The 15,681-nt window shown below is 49.5% G+C and overlaps 2 protein-coding genes across 7 annotated transcripts in view; one reads left to right on the top strand and one right to left on the bottom strand.

Moving 5' to 3' along the window:
* On the top strand, nucleotides 17-6,668 carry NAPB (NSF attachment protein beta). 3 transcript variants are annotated; one of them, XM_021391489.1, is made up of 11 exons: nucleotides 93-263; nucleotides 708-787; nucleotides 1,071-1,187; nucleotides 1,632-1,678; nucleotides 1,786-1,863; nucleotides 2,163-2,218; nucleotides 2,635-2,719; nucleotides 3,179-3,283; nucleotides 3,782-3,850; nucleotides 4,153-4,203; nucleotides 4,394-6,668. In XM_021391489.1, exons 1-11 carry the CDS (start codon nucleotides 166-168, stop codon nucleotides 4,496-4,498), a joined length of 891 nt encoding a protein of 296 aa, XP_021247164.1. In that variant the 5' UTR covers nucleotides 93-165; the 3' UTR covers nucleotides 4,499-6,668. The 3 variants fall into 3 exon arrangements, 2 of the variants coding, with proteins under 2 accessions (XP_021247165.1, XP_021247164.1); XR_002436790.1 differs by having other exon boundaries at nucleotides 17-263; nucleotides 3,782-4,203; nucleotides 4,394-4,491; XM_021391490.1 differs by lacking the exon at nucleotides 4,394-6,668 and having other exon boundaries at nucleotides 17-263; nucleotides 4,153-4,387.
* Nucleotides 6,669-15,681, bottom strand: part of GZF1 (GDNF inducible zinc finger protein 1) — a 9,764-nt gene continuing 751 nt past the window's right edge. For 2 of the 4 annotated variants that reach the window (XM_021391481.1, XM_021391479.1), the window contains exons 2-6: nucleotides 12,092-13,458; nucleotides 11,190-11,284; nucleotides 10,415-10,582; nucleotides 9,512-9,669; nucleotides 6,669-9,359 (exon numbers count right to left, since the gene is read on the bottom strand). In XM_021391481.1, coding sequence (XP_021247156.1) covers nucleotides 9,003-9,359; nucleotides 9,512-9,669; nucleotides 10,415-10,582; nucleotides 11,190-11,284; nucleotides 12,092-13,437 — 2,124 coding nt within the window. In that variant the 5' untranslated portion in view covers nucleotides 13,438-13,458 and the 3' untranslated portion in view covers nucleotides 6,669-9,002. Of the gene's footprint in view, nucleotides 9,360-9,511; nucleotides 9,670-10,414; nucleotides 10,583-11,189; nucleotides 11,285-12,091; nucleotides 13,459-13,556; nucleotides 14,665-15,501; nucleotides 15,670-15,681 lie in introns of those variants that run through there. The other 2 variants (XM_021391480.1, XM_021391482.1) reach the window with 2 other exon arrangements.

Raw genomic sequence — 15,681 nt, forward strand, 5'->3', positions numbered from 1 at the left:
GCACGGAGCGCGTCACCAGCCTCGTGCAGCCCGCGGCCGTGCGTTGTGTGCACGCATCGTGCAGCACGCACCGTGCCCCGCCCCCGTGCGCGCTCCCGGAGGAGGAAGAGGAGGAGGAGGAGGAGGAAGAGGAGGCGGCTCCGGGCCTGGCCGAACGCTGCCGCGATGGACAGCTCGGGGAAGGAGCGGGAGGCCGTGCAGCTGATGGCCGAGGCCGAGAAGCGGGTGAAGGGCTCGCACTCCTTCCTGCGGGGGCTCTTCGGGTGAGCGAATGGGGCGGGCGAGGGGGGGGGGTTGCAAAAAGAGGAGGGGGCTGCAAAATAACGGGGGGCTGCGGTGCGCAGGGGGGGCTGCAGAAGGGAGACGCGATGGGTTGTGGGGTTGCAAAAAGGGGAAAATGGCAAAAGTGGGGTGCGCAGCGTGCAGTGGGGTTGCGTAAGGGGGAGTGCACGGCCCAGACGACAGCTCTGCCCCATAGGCAGAGCGGGGGGGGGGGGCGGCTCGGTGAGAGAGGGGCACGCGGATGCTGTGCTGGGCGCACGGCAAAGCCCGGCCGCGTTTTGCTGAATAATTGCTGGCACGGCGCGGGAGCGGAGCCCTGGGAGCCGCGGTGCCCGCAATGTGCTGTGAGCAGCGCTGTTAGGGCAGCAAAACCCGCCGGCAAAAAAGGCAAAAGCGGCTTCGCGTGCTCTCCTGCTCTCACCCAGGGGGAACACCAGAGTGGAGGAGGCCTGCGAGATGTACACCAGGGCCGCAAACATGTTCAAGATCGCCAAAAACTGGAGCGGTGAGTGCAGCCGGGGGAGCTGGGTGTTTGTGCTGTTAAATGAGCCCGTCTGGGGACAGCTTCCCATGCTGAAGTGGAGCTAGCAGCCTGCAGGGTGCTGACTTTAGGGGAGGAGGTTTGCACGGAGCCCGGCACGGCTGCACTGACCCGGGTCGGATATACCCCTGGGGTTGTTGCACCTCCAAAGCTTTCCTGGTGCTGGGGAGCACCGCGTGGTTTGCTGTTTCCCTGTGATGCCGCTCGCTCCGTGGGGTTCAGTCAGCGCTGTGTGCTTCTGTTCCAGCTGCAGGGAACGCCTTCTGCCAGGCGGCCAAGCTGCACATGCAGCTGCAGAGCAAGCACGACTCGGCCACCAGCTTTGTGGACGCTGGGAACGCCTACAAAAAAGCAGACCCGCAAGGTACGGGGGACAAAATCCGGGATTGTTTCGTGCAAAGCTTCTTAGCGGCGTAGCAGCGGAGCGCAGGGGCTTTCGGAGTCAGCTGGTCCGTGTGCACAGAGAGCCTCCGTGCAGGCTGCTGGGGATTAGCAGCACTTCTTCCTTGTGCTGTGTCTGGGCACGAGAGAGATGCTTTCTGTGGGTTGGACGCGGCCCGTCCTGATGGCTGTGTCACCACCCAGTGTCGCGCTTTCATGGGATGGTGGAGCTTGGCCCAGTGTGGGCAAGATTCCCCACGCTTGGGGCACTCCTTGGGGTGCAGGGGCTTTAGCCCCTAGGACGTCCAGATGTGCTCTCAGCTGTTCCACGCCTGTCGATTTTTTTTCTGGGAGGGGGAGGTCTTGAAGTGGGCGCTCTGGCGCGCCGCCTGACTTTGTGTTGTTTTTCTGAACACACACGCTGCAGAGGCCATCAACTGCTTAAATGCAGCTATCGATATCTACACCGACATGGTAAGAGGCTGCGCCGGCTGCCGGGGGACGGGGCTGAGCCGTGTGACCGCGCTGTGTCTGCGTGCCGGGCGGGGGGACCCCTCTCACGGCACCTCTGTCCTCCCCAGGGGCGGTTCACCATCGCGGCCAAGCACCACATCACCATCGCGGAGATCTACGAGGCCGAGCTGGTTGACATCGAGAAGGTGAGGGGGCCGGGCCCCGCGCTCGCTGCCGTAGGGCGCTGAGATGCCGCAGCAGCAGCATCGCCTTTATTAAACGTGCTCTGGAGTCGGGGACCATGACCGAGCGCGCGGGCAAACGTTCGAGGGCAGCCTCGCGTTCGGAGTTTGCCGGGTGCCCCGCTTCACCCGCAGCCCCGCCGTCACCTCGCTCCTTTCATCTGCAGAGTGGAAAAGCTTTTGTGAACGCGGTCACTGTGCACTGAGCTCACCCAAACCCCCGCTTCAGAAGCGGTGCTCAAGCGTAACGTTTCTGTCCCCAGGCGATCGCGCACTACGAGCAGGCTGCGGACTATTACAAAGGAGAAGAGTCCAACAGGCAAGTGGGCTTCGGGAGGTGGTCCCTTCCAGCAGGGAGGTGGGGATTTGCCCTCGATTGCGTACGTGCTCACACTCCTCGCCCAGCAGGCTCTTCTAAAACATCCTCTGGTAGGATGCCCGAATCCCGCGTGGTTATTTTAAGCCTAGCAGGTGCCCGTGCGTCACGCCAGTTGAGTTTCTGAAGAATGCTTAGATTTCTGTGTGAGGTTCTTGTGCTGCAAGCAGACTTGTCGGGGTTGGGATCCCCGTTCTGGGTGCACAGAAGGCACCAAGGGATGAGCGATGTCTGACACCTACTTTATAGCTTCCGGGTCCCACCGTTCTGTGCAGCAAGTAGGGGAGGGGACGCTGGCAGGTGCTTGCAGGTGGCACGGACGTTCTCCCCCACCGCTCACTTCCTGGTATCGATTGCAGCTCAGCCAACAAATGTCTGCTGAAGGTGGCAGCCTACGCCGCGCAGCTGGAGCAGTACCAGAAGGCGATAGAAATCTACGAGCAGGTGAGGCAGGGGCAGCCTGTCCCTCTGCACCTGCAGGGACCAGCTCCTGGGCACTGCGCTGTCCTGTTGGGCCTCAGTCACAGAAATCATAGAATCATAGAACCATAGAATGGCCTGGGTTGAAAAGGACCATAATGATCATCTGGTTTCAACCTCCCTGCTGAGTGTAGGGTCGCCAGCCACCAGACCAGGCTGCCCAGAGCCACGTGCAGCCTGGCCTTGAACGCCTCCAGGGATGGGGCATCCAGTCTGAGGGTGGGATGGGTTTTCCCCTTGACTCCTCTCTGAAACCTGTCCGGCTGCCCCATAACTGCACAGACACTGGCATTTGTCATGGCCTTTATTTGCAAACACTTGGGTGGCGCTGTGTGTAGTTTTAATCAGGTGTCGTGCTTTTAATTCAGTTCCTAATGATGCAGCTTTCTTTCCCGACTCAAATAATCTCCTTTTTACACCTAGGTCGGGACAAACACAATGGATAACCCTTTGCTGAAGTACAGCGCGAAGGAGTATTTCTTCAAAGCTGCCCTGTGCCACTTCATCGTGGACGAGCTGAACGCTAAGGTCAGTGGGCTCGGGGTGGTTGCCCCCACCTCATGCACCGTGCTGACCAACCCTTGCCAGCAGTGAGGTGTTTCTGCAGGCACAGGGCTCTGGTGGCTGTTGCAGGGGCTTGTAGCTGGTGCTGTCAGCTGCCATTTGCTGGGCTGGGATGGCTGAATCTCCACCAGACTCCAGTGCAGCACATCCAGAGTGAAGCTCGGGGGTAAACCAGGGCACGTGCTACTGCAGTGTCCAATGCAGAGAGTTCTGCTTCCTGCCCTGCCCGTGCTCTGGCTGTGTCTGCTCGGTTCTTGCCCAGCGATATCTCAGGCCACAGCTGGCTCTGAGAAGTCTGAGGCCAGGCCTGACCCTGCCTCTTCATTTCCCCGTGCTTGTGGGTTTGCTGTGAGCTTTTTTCTTGAGTTTTCTGTGTGGTGTTAGGACGAGAAGAGAAAAACCGAAATAAAAAGTGAGGAATTCTGCGTGAAAAGGGCCTAAGGGCGTGCTTCTCTCTTTCAGCTCGCGCTTGAGAAGTACGAAGAGATGTTCCCAGCGTTCACAGATTCACGGGAGTGCAAGCTATTGAAAGTAAGTAAAGCCAGTGTTAAAAGAACGCGCTCACATTTAGAAATGCAGACTGCCCTTTGCTTTGTGCTTTTTCGCCTCGCCACGGGTTTGGCCTTCTACTCAAAACGCCTTAAGGGACATCAGACATCGGACTCGCTGTGCGTTGGATTCAGACCGAGCCGGTGGGAGCAGCAGGATGATTCCTGTGGTTAACTTGAACAAATCTGGGTTTGCGTTTGTGGTGGGGGTTGGGTAGGTGGCAAAGGTTCCCCCCTCCTGGAGGGACTTGTGGTATTTTCTGACTTGTAATGGTGTTCTCCTAGAAACTGCTGGAAGCCCACGAGGAGCAAAACTCCGAGGCGTACACCGAGGCAGTAAGTACCCACAACTCTGTGCCTTGGCGGCTGGGGCTCTTTGAGGTGGCCTCCCTTTTTCTCTCTCTGTGTAACAGAGGCCTTTTCTACCCTGGGGAAGAGCTGCAGGTTTCAAAGATGACGCTTGAGGAGATGGACAGCGCTGCTTTTGCAGCTGCTTTCTAACTGCTCGTTTCTTTCCGTGCAATAGGTTAAAGAATTCGATTCGATATCGCGGTTGGATCAGTGGCTCACAACCATGCTGCTTCGCATCAAGAAGTCAATCCAAGGAGAAGGGGACGGGGACCTGAAGTGAATTGTTCGTGGTGTTTGTGGCATGCAGCCTCAGTCATTTGTTCTCGTGTTCCAGCCAAGGACCACCACAGGATACGTGATAAAATATCTAGCTTAATTTTGTTGCTTCTAAGTCCAAATGACTGTGTGTTTCTTTAGTACCCTGCTCTTTGTTGTGACAACGTGGGTAGATGAGCAGCGATGCTCTGGGTATCACGGGCAGATTTTTCTAAGGTGAAAGGAACACTTCTGGCAGAAATCTTTGTGTTTTTCGTTATTGATGAGCCCAAAGTTTGCACTTGGAACAACTCCTTTCTTCCCTTCCTGTTCTGTCTTAAGGTTCAGTAGCACTGAGTGAAGCATGTAAATATTATTTGTCTGTGCCAGTGCAGTACAAGTAATAGATTCTGCTCTGCTTCCGTATCGTTCTTGGTTCCTGTTTTTAAATGGACCTCTGCCAGATGCACTTGGATCTTGGTTTTTTTGATGACTGAGCTTTTTACATGGTGCTAGTGAAAGGCTTTGTGACTCTTAGACACGGGATGCACGGATAGATACGAGGGCCTGGTGCTGAAAGCATTGCACACCAGAGGACAGGACTGCTTAGATGGGTGAGCCCTGCCAGTGGTGGGCGGGAGCAGACCTAGTGAATTGTGTATTTTGTATTTAAGATCTAAATATAAAACGTAAGGCTCTTCTCTATTTTCTTGGATCTATTTTTCCACTTTATTTCGTGGCACACCCCCAGCCCTGCTACCCTAAGCTGACTTGACCCAAGTAACAATATATTTTTCTAACTTTTCATTTACATCAGCTCCTGTTGCTGTCTCCTGCGGGTCTTTTGTGCGTGCCAGGCAGTTACCCCTTAGTTTCTGACCCTTTTGCTGTTGGCTGAGCTGCCTCGTTGTTGTGACGTGCAGAGGTGCTGGCAGAGCCCTGGCATCGAGCAGGAGCCTCGTCTTAGTTGTCTGGGTGACAGATGGGATCGAGCGTGCTCTGAGAAGATGTAGGCGCTTTAGAAATTCTTGTTGTCACTTCAGAGACGTGTTTTAAAATGTCTGCAACCACGCTGTGGGGCTGGCGGTGATTAAGCTACCTACACCCCAGCGCGTGCACTGAGGGATTTGTGAGCCTATGCAGGCTGGCAGTGGTTGGCACTTGGCATCTCTCCGCTGTGGAGCGACTCTCAGATGTGCTGGTGATGTGCTAAGGATGGAAACGTAGCTGCTTTGTTTGGTGTTTATGGCAGCTCTGGTGGGCGCTGCTGCAGTTGGGACTCTGCCCTGTTTCTCTTGCTGTAGGGACTGTGTTGGCTTTCATTGCTTTTTGCTTTCAATCTAGATATTTATTGGAGTAGAACACCATTGGATGGACAGACAGGCTGCCTGACCTAAAAGCAGTTTGTTATTCTAGAAGCAGTACTGTTATTTCCCTCTTGCTTGAGCATAAGAAAACCAAAAATCACTCCTGGGCCATGTTCTGGTTTTCTTTTCTGACTGTTCCCACCAGTCACGTAAACTGTTCTATGCATCAGAACATGAAAGGTGAGAGCCAGGAGCTGGGCAGGCCTAGGGTGAGTCCACTACGAAGCCAGGAAGATGCTCAGTCTCCCACCCAACTTCAGTTTCCTCACTTCTCAGAGGTGTTTTTCCACCCACTTAGAGCAGAAGTTGGATGGGTTGCAGATATGGTCTCATTTTGTGCAAGAGGGTCCCAAGATGCAGCTGCTGCTGAACTCACCTGGGCTTGGACCCATTTTGGTTTCATTTTGCTAAGCGTAGGCACGTCCTGTGGAGGGGTTTGACTTCTGTTAATGTCACACAGAACCAAGGCACGCGTTTTATGCCTTTTTTTTGGTTAGTTCTTCCCATTGTCAGTATTGTGCCCAGCTGTGATAAGATGCTGCTGTTGCTGGTGGACCAGAAGACCGTTCCCTTGGGGTTCTGCGGTCTGTTGCTGTGCTCTGGAGTAAATATCATTACAATACAAATGTTTGTTCTGTATAAATAGGCTACAGCATGACCTCCAGTGTATCAGTTGACCATTGTAACAGTTTTAAAATGACAATCTGCCACTCTGCTGTCTTCCTTCCCCCCAGTACACATACTATGAAAACTTATTAATGAAATGGCCTTAGCAGGAATATGATGTCTTGTGTGAATCTGTACATTAATAAAGTGAAAAATCATGAATTAAACATTTCAGTCTTTTAATAAGAACGGTTCATACGCGTAACTCACATCTGTCCATTCATGGAGTACAAAAGCTTCCCTGGCTACAGGTACTAATGCTCGGATTTACTTAAATATATCTACAAACTCTTTACATTGGTCACTGGGAATACTGAGTTTCAACAGGACATGGTGCTTGAATAAATATTTCAAATATAACCTCTTGGAATGTTCTCTTAAAAAAAAAAAAAAAATCCCTTTCTCTAGCTTAAGTTATGATTCTATGGAAACACATCAGACGTCCCTTTAAGGTCAAAAAATAGCTCTGTGCCAGTTTGGATATCTTTATTGCTTTGCCAACCCCTAAGCCTTAGAATAAGCCCTAACCAGGCTCGATTGTGCTTACCTTTACACTAATGCAATCTTTCAGTTTTTCTCTCAGCTTCAGATGAGAAAGCTGTGGAAATACTACATTAATATTAAAATAAAGAGAAACAAAGAAGTAAATGAAATGAGCTCCAGGTTTTTAACCTGTTGACGCTGGGAATCTGGTCCTAACGTGGAAGAGTTAATGATACAGGCAAATTGCTTTCGATTCACCGCTGCTTCCAAAAACCAGAATCATCCCAGTCAGATCTGTCACGTGGCACTTTTGTCAGTAGCACCTATTTCAAAGCTTCTGTCCCTGCACAAGGACAGTACCCTACTCCTCCCGAAAGGTTAATCTGAGGTCAAGCAAAGTAACATTTTCATTTCAGTTCAGCTTCTGCATTAATAAAGGTGCCCAAGCTGCAGGAAGCACAGAGCGTGCTTACCCTGGGCAGAGAGTGACTTTCCCAGCTACTGGCCACAATGGAAGAGAACAAGGGGATCTGCTCCCTGGGGAGGAGGAGGAGACACTTCAGGAAAGATCTCCCCATCCTTGTAAGAAATGCCTGCTTGGAAGCATGATTTTCATAATGACTGGTGATGGGGGATCCAAGTCTTGTGGGTGCTGGAGCAGGCTAGGTGAAGCTTTATAGTGTGGGCTGAACAAAAATCATACTTAAGATCCCTAGTCCTGGGCTCACCCGGTCACGTTCCTTATTTAAAATCAGATTTTAAAACAAAACCACGTCGTCAGGGTTCTAGAACTTGCTGCTAAATTCTAGTAATCAGGAAAAGCCTCTGAACTGCAGCTTTATCTATCGCTTATGTTTTTAATTTCTGCCCCTTAACACCTAAGACAGGGAAAGTTAAGCAGCTATTAGCCTAAAACCTGCTAATTAGATTCCAGCACGTTCTTACAGACAAGGTGTTCAGCACCTGGGCAATAAAGGCCTAGATGCCTTCAGCAGCCCTGGTGCATTTTTCACTTATCTGCATCTTCCCATGCTATTATTCATAGGAATGCTGACTGCCTCCCATGTGCAACTGCAATTACCCCAGGAGACTTCTACGGGTGGAATTAGCTGTAGCAGCTTGTCAGCACAACAAGTAATTAACTATTCCCACTTGAGTTTTACTTGATTTAAAAGGAGGCGTGTGGAGCAGCGATGCCTAAGTGATGGTGGAGAAGAGAACACTGCTGCCCGATCTGGACCAGCAGAAAAGTGCTTAGCTACAATTCAGCAGGGAAGTGTCAGTAAGCTGTCTGTCCTTCTAATTGCCAAGCCTTATCCTCCAACTGCTCCAGCTTACGTAAAGGCTGGCTGAACACAAGCATCCAAACTGCACCAAGTTTTACTGGAAAGTAAAAACAGCACCGCCACCTGCACAGACACAGCACTTGGCTCCCACTCGTCTATGGAGCGACCAGAGAATCACAATTCCTGGAGTGAAACTTCAGCTCTTTCCAAAGCTTGCTCCCCCTCCTATTCCCAGGGAGCGAGCTGCCTTACTGCTTGGCTATTTGGCAAAAGCAGAGATGAACCAACATATCCTGAAATGCAAATTAGCAAAACTTAACTTATAGAAAGGATTTCCACTTGAGAAAATGCAGATTTATTTAACTACGCTAGCGGGCTGAGAAACACAACGTGGCTTCTCTCGATTGTACAGGTGTAATCGAATCAACGTGCACCTTCTTTATAGCCTAGCTGAACTGCACCCACCTCCAACCTTCTTTTGCCTGCAGGATAACCCTCAGCTGATGAAACCAAACTGCGTTTGGTATTACACTCCCCTGCCTGACAGAGCTGTACACACTGGATGTGGATAATTACATTTTGGAGGATATTCTGGCAGTCCAGTGCATGTCATTCATGTCTGGTCCTGCTCCCTTTCCCTAGCATCTCCTAGTTCCCTCAGCAGGTTATTGGCAAAGTCAAACAACTATACAAAGCGTGCAGCTTGAACTGGATTCGTAACACCAAATTACTCCATATTCACCAGAGCATGAAGCTGTGGCTGGATAGAGTCTGTCTGTGTATGCAGTACTGTCAGCTCACTTAGAGCAGTAGCTATAAGGGCTCCCTGGGGCCCCGGAGCCCCATCTAACTTACAGTCTGTCCCCGTTGCAGAACTGCTGTCATGCAGGGCAGTCACACTCCCTGGGACGGCAGCAAAGCTTTGATAGTGGCCGTTTTCAGAGAAAGACAGCAGCTTGTCTGGCATTTTAGGTGACACATCGTATTCTTCATCCGGGAGCTCCGTTTTGTGACCTTCATCATTCTTAGCAGCTCCTTCAACAATGACAAGGAAGGACTTCCACGGCGTGTTTTTATCATGGATCTGGGAAAACAAACCGACCAACCGACTCAGAATACTGGATGTGTGGAGGGAAGCCCCCCCCCCCCCCACAGGCCTGGCAAAGCCGACACATCACCACGTGGCCACGGAAGGAGGCACCATGGCTACGAGGCAGCGGGAGGGCAGGGTCTCACCGAGGTGTGCCGCCGCAGGGTGGACTTGTCGGTGAAGGTCCGGCCGCAGGCATTGCACATGAACGGCTTCTCCCCAGTGTGGATGCGGTGGTGACGCTGCAGGGCGTTGAGCTGCGTGAACTGCTTCCCACACTGGTCACAGCAATAGGGTCGTTCACCTGGAAGCAGAGCACAGATGTACGGGGCGGGATGTTACTCACTGGGTAAGCTCCGTTAGCTTCTGTATTTCACTGCAGAAAAAAGAGATGGTATTCCACAACAGGAAGATGCTCACGTCAGCACTGCCGGGCTCGTGGCCACTGCTCCCCCTATGGTGACAGCACACTTGGCACACGATGCAGGAAGTAAGGAAAGAGCAAGGCACAGCAGCCAAGCAGTATTAGCACGGAGAACGTGGGCAAGGCTGCTTCCTGTAGGGCGGCGCTGGGTAAGACAGCGTGGAATTTACTACAGGATCAAAGTTAACATGAACAAACTGCAGCCTGTGGTATCACCACAAAATCCAAGCAGAAAAGACTGCAAATGTGAAAGGTGGGCAAGCAGACAAGAAGGGGCTGGCTCTCTGCAGTGCTCTGCTAAGAACTAAAACAGACGTAGTACTTCGGTCTCTAATAAGCTTCATCGTAACACAGCTGCATTGCTAGCAACATCTGCATAGCTCTTGGAAATACTTTAGAGATTTGCTGTAAGAGTTGGTAAGAAACACAGGGAAGTACTAGAAGAAAGGAAGCGAAAGAAAACAGACGGCATCAAGAATTAGAACCTGCTTGCAGGGTAGAAATTCAGGTAATGGGACATCCAAGAAATGAGAAACACCTTGTCTGAAGGAAGCAACTGTGAGAACAAAGACTTTAAATGGTGATGGTTTATTTCAAACAGCAGCAAGAAAAGAGCACCTCCTACCTGTGTGAACTTTTATGTGCTGGTAAAGTGAATTCCTCTGTGCAAACGTTCTGAAGCAAACTTCACATTTAAAAGGCTTGGATCCCGTATGGATTCTGTTGTGGTGCTTCAAGTACTCCTTAGAGGCAAAGCTCTTCCCACACGTTTCACACATAAAAGGTCTTTCCCCTGCAGCAAGGGTGAAGGGGAGAATTAAGCCAAAGTAGCAAAGAACGCTACTACGCAGCACGTGCAAGAAGAGAAAGCTACTGCATGCAAATTAACCACAGGCCAACCTCGCAGCAGGATCTGAGCACACTAAGGTGACAGCAGGGATCTCTGCATAAAGCACTGAGCTTTCCCAAGAGAAACCTGCACGAACCACGTTAAGTGTGAGGCTAACCGTGGACACCTAGAGAGCCAAGACAACTTCATAATATTCTCAGAACTGTCAGCCCAAGGAAAGGCCTTTTTTAAAAGGAGTTAGCCAGACCCTTTGTGGACGACTGACAGATCTCTGGACATGGCTGAACACTCAAAGCCTCAACCCCTGCTTTAGGTGCCAGATCCTTACTGGGTGGGAGCTTTCTTTCTCCTTGATAAGCTCCTTTTACTCCATCCACTGACTGCCTTTCCACCTGTAAGAACCTTTCTCAGAAAAACTGTACCTTGGGATCAGAAAATCTAATGTTTCCAGAACTGCAAAAAGGCATTTGGCTTCTGGATGATGGTAAGATCTCCTGGTTTCACAGCAGGCTGCCTCCTAGGTGTAGTACACTGCAAAAGCAAGCCTTACCTGTATGACATCTTTTGTGATATATAAGCATGTGATTCTGAGTGAACCTGGCACCACATTCATCACAGACAAAAGGCTTTTCACCAGTATGGATTCTGAAATGAGAAAGCAACATTAAAATACCAGGGGGCTTCGAAGCACGCTGCAAGTCATCTTCACTGTGAGAAGAGTGACTGTATGCCTGCACAAGACTTCACTGTCTTTTGCAAACACCTTTAGCTGGGCCCAACTGTGCTTTCTGCAGTGCTGCTTTCATTTGGTTGTGCTGCATGATCAAGGCTCAGATCCAGGATTTTTTTTGTTTTCTTTTTTTTTTTTTTTAGGGCAAAAAACAAGATTTTAAAGTTAGAAATTGAATCAAGTGTAGAAACTTTATATGCAGATTAAGAGACTGAAAGAAAAAACGTCACTAGCCTGTGATCTAAAGCGAAGCTGTTATCTTCCCGTCGCTGGCACTACCAACACAATATTCCACACAGAACACAAGCGACAAGCTATGTCTTTTTAGATGATTTTCATACTTATTGCACATTTTGCTGTTGAATATACAGGGGCATCAAATTAGCTGAAGTAATGATAGCCTTAATCGCACACGTAATTCATCATGGGGTTGCTTTTCTCACGTCAAGCGTCCCATGGATAGGTGTACTCCTATGAGCAAAGCTAACAGTGCACTTCAGCAGCAGGCAGCCTTAGCCCATGCACCTCTCCTTTGGCTGAAAGGAAATTACAGAACTCCCTTAACCTAAAAAGCAGGAGAAAAGCCACGAAACAAAGAAATACTGAAGTTTTCCAGTCAGTCATATTTTACACCCCCACTTCACTGGAAGGCTCAAGGTGTGATCCAGGGGATTCTGCTTCTCCCCCCCGAATCTAACAAGGCCAGTTAAGTCTGTTCATACCTCATGTGTGTTTTAAGTGCAGAAGGCTGAGAAAATTTAGCCTCACACTCTGTGCACCCATAAGGCTTGTCGCCTGTATGCGTCCTTTCATGGAGCCTCAAGGCAGTTTTGGAGCTCAACCCCTTTCCACACTGCTGGCACTGATGACGCTCCCCACCACCCTCATGAACCTGGAGAATGTGCCTCTTGACGTCCTTCTTCCTCTTGAACTTCTTACCGCAGAGCTCACAAGGGAAGTGGCGCTCGCTGCTGTGGACATGGCGCTGATGGCTTTTTAGGTTGCACCGGTTGGCAAAGGTCTGGCTGCAGGTTTCACACCGATAAACGATTTCGGCTGCGATGCCGTGGCTGTGTTTGATGTGCTTGAGAAAACTTTTCTCATACAGGAATTCCTTCTCGCACGTGCTGCACTTGAAGTTACTGCCTCGTTTCTTTTTGTCCTCTTCGGATTTCTTCACGTTTTCTTCCGTTTCAAAGTTGCCATCGCATTCTTCGCTTTCAGGTTTGATGTTGTCTTCCGCTTGCTCCTCCTCCCTCTCCGCATCACACATGTCCTGCTCCTGTGGGTAACTGTCCTCTTCGGCAGCAACCTCCGCATTCTTCTGCTGCTCTCTCAGCCTCCTTGTGTATTTCTTCTTTGGGATTTCCACAAATACTTTCCTCCCAGCCAGTCTCCCGCTTGCCCTTCTGATTTTGGCATAAGGAGGCTTCATCAGTTCCTTCTTTTTGTCCGCTTTCTCTTTTGGTTTGGTAGCTGGCACCTCAAGAGACAGTCCATTTCTGGGCCTGCCACCTGGGGAACCTGCAGGGTCCAGAGGACAGTCCGTCTGCTCGGGTTCTGCCACAGCAGCTGCTTTAGACTCGAGCAAACTGCTTGGTTGGGTTGCACTCTCTTCCTCAGCGTTCTGCGATTCAGAGAAATTTTGCAGCTCCAGCAGCACCGATTCAAGCATCTGCTTCTTTAACTGAAAGCAGGTTTCTGAGAGGTCCAAGCACTTCAGCTTCTCGGCTATTTCTAGCATACGCTGCACTCTGTCTTCTTCCACTTCTACCTTCGCAGTATAGACAAACTCAAGGAATGAAGCAAAATCAGCAACCTGGACCTCGTTCAGGAACACATTGGTTCTGGGGCCATCCATGCTCTTCTCGTTAAGGAAGACCTCCTTGAAAAATTTGCTAGTTGCTGCCAATACAGCCTTGTGGGCCACGAACTCAGCCCTGACACCCTGGTACTCCACGCTGACCGTCACGTCACAGAGGTGGCCCAGGAGACGCAGCTGGTGCATTTCATTCAGCAGGTTGATGGGAGAGGACTTGGATTCCAGTAAAACCGCATTACTTTCCATCTTTCTTCTCTCTGCAAAAAGCTGTTAACAACACTGCACGTTAGCTGTTGGCATGAAAGCTGATAAAACCCAAAGATAGCAGCAGCCAAAAATCACGCCCAGATTTTCGAGTGCTTCACCTCAGATTTAAGCACTTCAGGTGCTGAAGCCGAAGTGACCGCACTTTGAAAGGAGCATTGTGAAAAGTCTGGCTAGGAGTGCAGACAGGATTCCAGAAGTGTCACCCCAAGTGGTAATATCTAAAAGCACGCTGTCAGTCACACACATTTCTCTGAAGTTAATTTGCTTTTAAATCTCCAGCGTAATTTCACCTGAAACACTAGAGACTACAACAAAGCGTAACAGGGACAAAACAAACAGAGGCAGATCAAAAGAAAAGTTTCCATTAAGGCACGTGGAATTAAGCAGTCATTCTCCCCCCTAGCCAGGCAGTAAGAGAAAGGTAAGCTTAAGTTAACCGCAGTCCTCAATAAAACCACCTTAAACAGGCTTCTCATTATAGACTTTCAAACAAGATTTGGACAAACTTTCAAATGCTTATTAACTGACAGAAGCATAGGAAATTGCACAAGCATATTCTCAAATTGTAAACTCGAGAAAGCAGAAAACTTCCCCAGTGCTGTTTCTTTTATAAAGCAATTCACTGCTCAAATTAAACTCAGAGCCTCTAGGGTTTGAGTACCCACTTGTAGCCCTCCATCATTTCCAGTAGCACTCAGGTAAGGTCTAATTTCCAACTAACGTTTTAAGTTGCTCCAAAGTTCTCAAAACAAACAAAGAAAAAGCTTGAGATTCTATATATAAATACACACACACACACATATAAAATACACATATAAAATATACACGCACACATTTGATCCCAGAACAAACAATATTTCTGTGACCTTTGGAGGTGCTTACAGCAATGTCTTCCCCTGCAATGCACTGACTTCTACTGTGCCCCTAGTAACTGTGAATGCATACACTTTGGATCTAAGAATTGTCTCTCCTCTTGCTAACAGTACATTCAAGTTTTTCTGACCAATTTCAGGCACAGCAGACTTGTTGTATTTTATATGCGGGACACTAGAAATCTTACTCAGAAAAAATAAAATCAGAAAATAAGTGCTTAAATGGAACAAAATCTGTATTCATATAAAATGGCAATAAGACCACATTAATGAATAAAGAGACACAAGAACAATACTCACAGCACTACAAAGAGACACTTTTCTCTGCTGTATTACTACAAACTCAAACTTTGGTCCATACAAAACAAAAAACAAACTCACAGCTCAATACAATATTCTGCTAAAATAGTCTGGAGAATATATTTTCCAGAAGCCCTACGGGAGATTATTAGTAGCCAGTAAAATGGCAAAAAAAAAAAAGAAATAAAAAAAATAGTAGCAAGTGAAATGGTTTCCCTACTATCACACAACAGGAAAGTGGCAGATAAGGGAACACAAGCACCTGTAGCACCCAAATCTCCATCCTAGCTCCAACAGAGTCTCCTCAGAACCAAACCCTTCACATTTCCTCATCTTTAAAGCTTTAGCTTGATGCATTTAAGATTTAAATAGTCACATTAACTATTTGAAACACTTTGTTACCACCTTAGATTAATTACACCCAAATCCCATCATACTCCGAAGATAAGGAAAGCAAAGTCTGCTCATTTGCCTGCGCCAGCTCTGAGTGTAACAGGCACCCCAAAATATTGCCTACTCCTACAGACGAGCCCCAACACTACGCTTCAGACATTCTTTTTAATGAATGACGACGTGTTTTAGGTCCTGATGGAAAGACTAATTCCTTAATAATCATGGACGATAGAGTGCAAAAACATTTCCTCTTCTCTGTATTTACCCAGGCGCTTTCTCCTCCCTCCCAGCCACACGGCCCACTGGCACTCTGCATTTTAGAGGTGAGTTAAACAAAGACTCATTGAGCGTTTTATCTGAAATAACAAACGGTATCAGAACTTCACTTTTTTTACCCCGATACGACGTACACGATTTTTTTAAACTGCTTATCGTGCTACTTCCCAACGACCCACGCATTACCCACTGGAGCACACACCAAAAGCCGCGGTCACACGTAGATAACCGGTGCCCAGCAGGAAACGGGGAGCCAAGGCACTGCGGGGGGCGAGCCCTACCCGCGGGGCGACAACTCCCTGGGACGCCGCGCCCGTTACGGCGCGCTGCCTCCCAGGCCTGCCCTGCTCACGGAACGCACCGCAGGGGCTGCGGGGCCGCC

The sequence above is a fragment of the Numida meleagris genome, chromosome 3 (genome assembly GCF_002078875.1).
Source record: "Numida meleagris isolate 19003 breed g44 Domestic line chromosome 3, NumMel1.0, whole genome shotgun sequence".
NCBI lineage: Eukaryota > Metazoa > Chordata > Aves > Galliformes > Numididae > Numida > Numida meleagris.

Excerpts from the sequence above, each read along its gene's own strand:
- NAPB (XM_021391490.1), top strand. The coding sequence starts at position 166 with ATGGACAGCTCGGGGAAGGAGCGGGAGGCCGTGCAGCTGATGGCCGAG. Across the intron at positions 2,720-3,178 it reads CGATAGAAATCTACGAGCAG|GTCGGGACAAACACAATGGA; the intron begins GTGAGGCAGGGG and ends TTTTACACCTAG. Across the intron at positions 3,851-4,152 it reads GGGAGTGCAAGCTATTGAAA|AAACTGCTGGAAGCCCACGA; the intron begins GTAAGTAAAGCC and ends GTGTTCTCCTAG.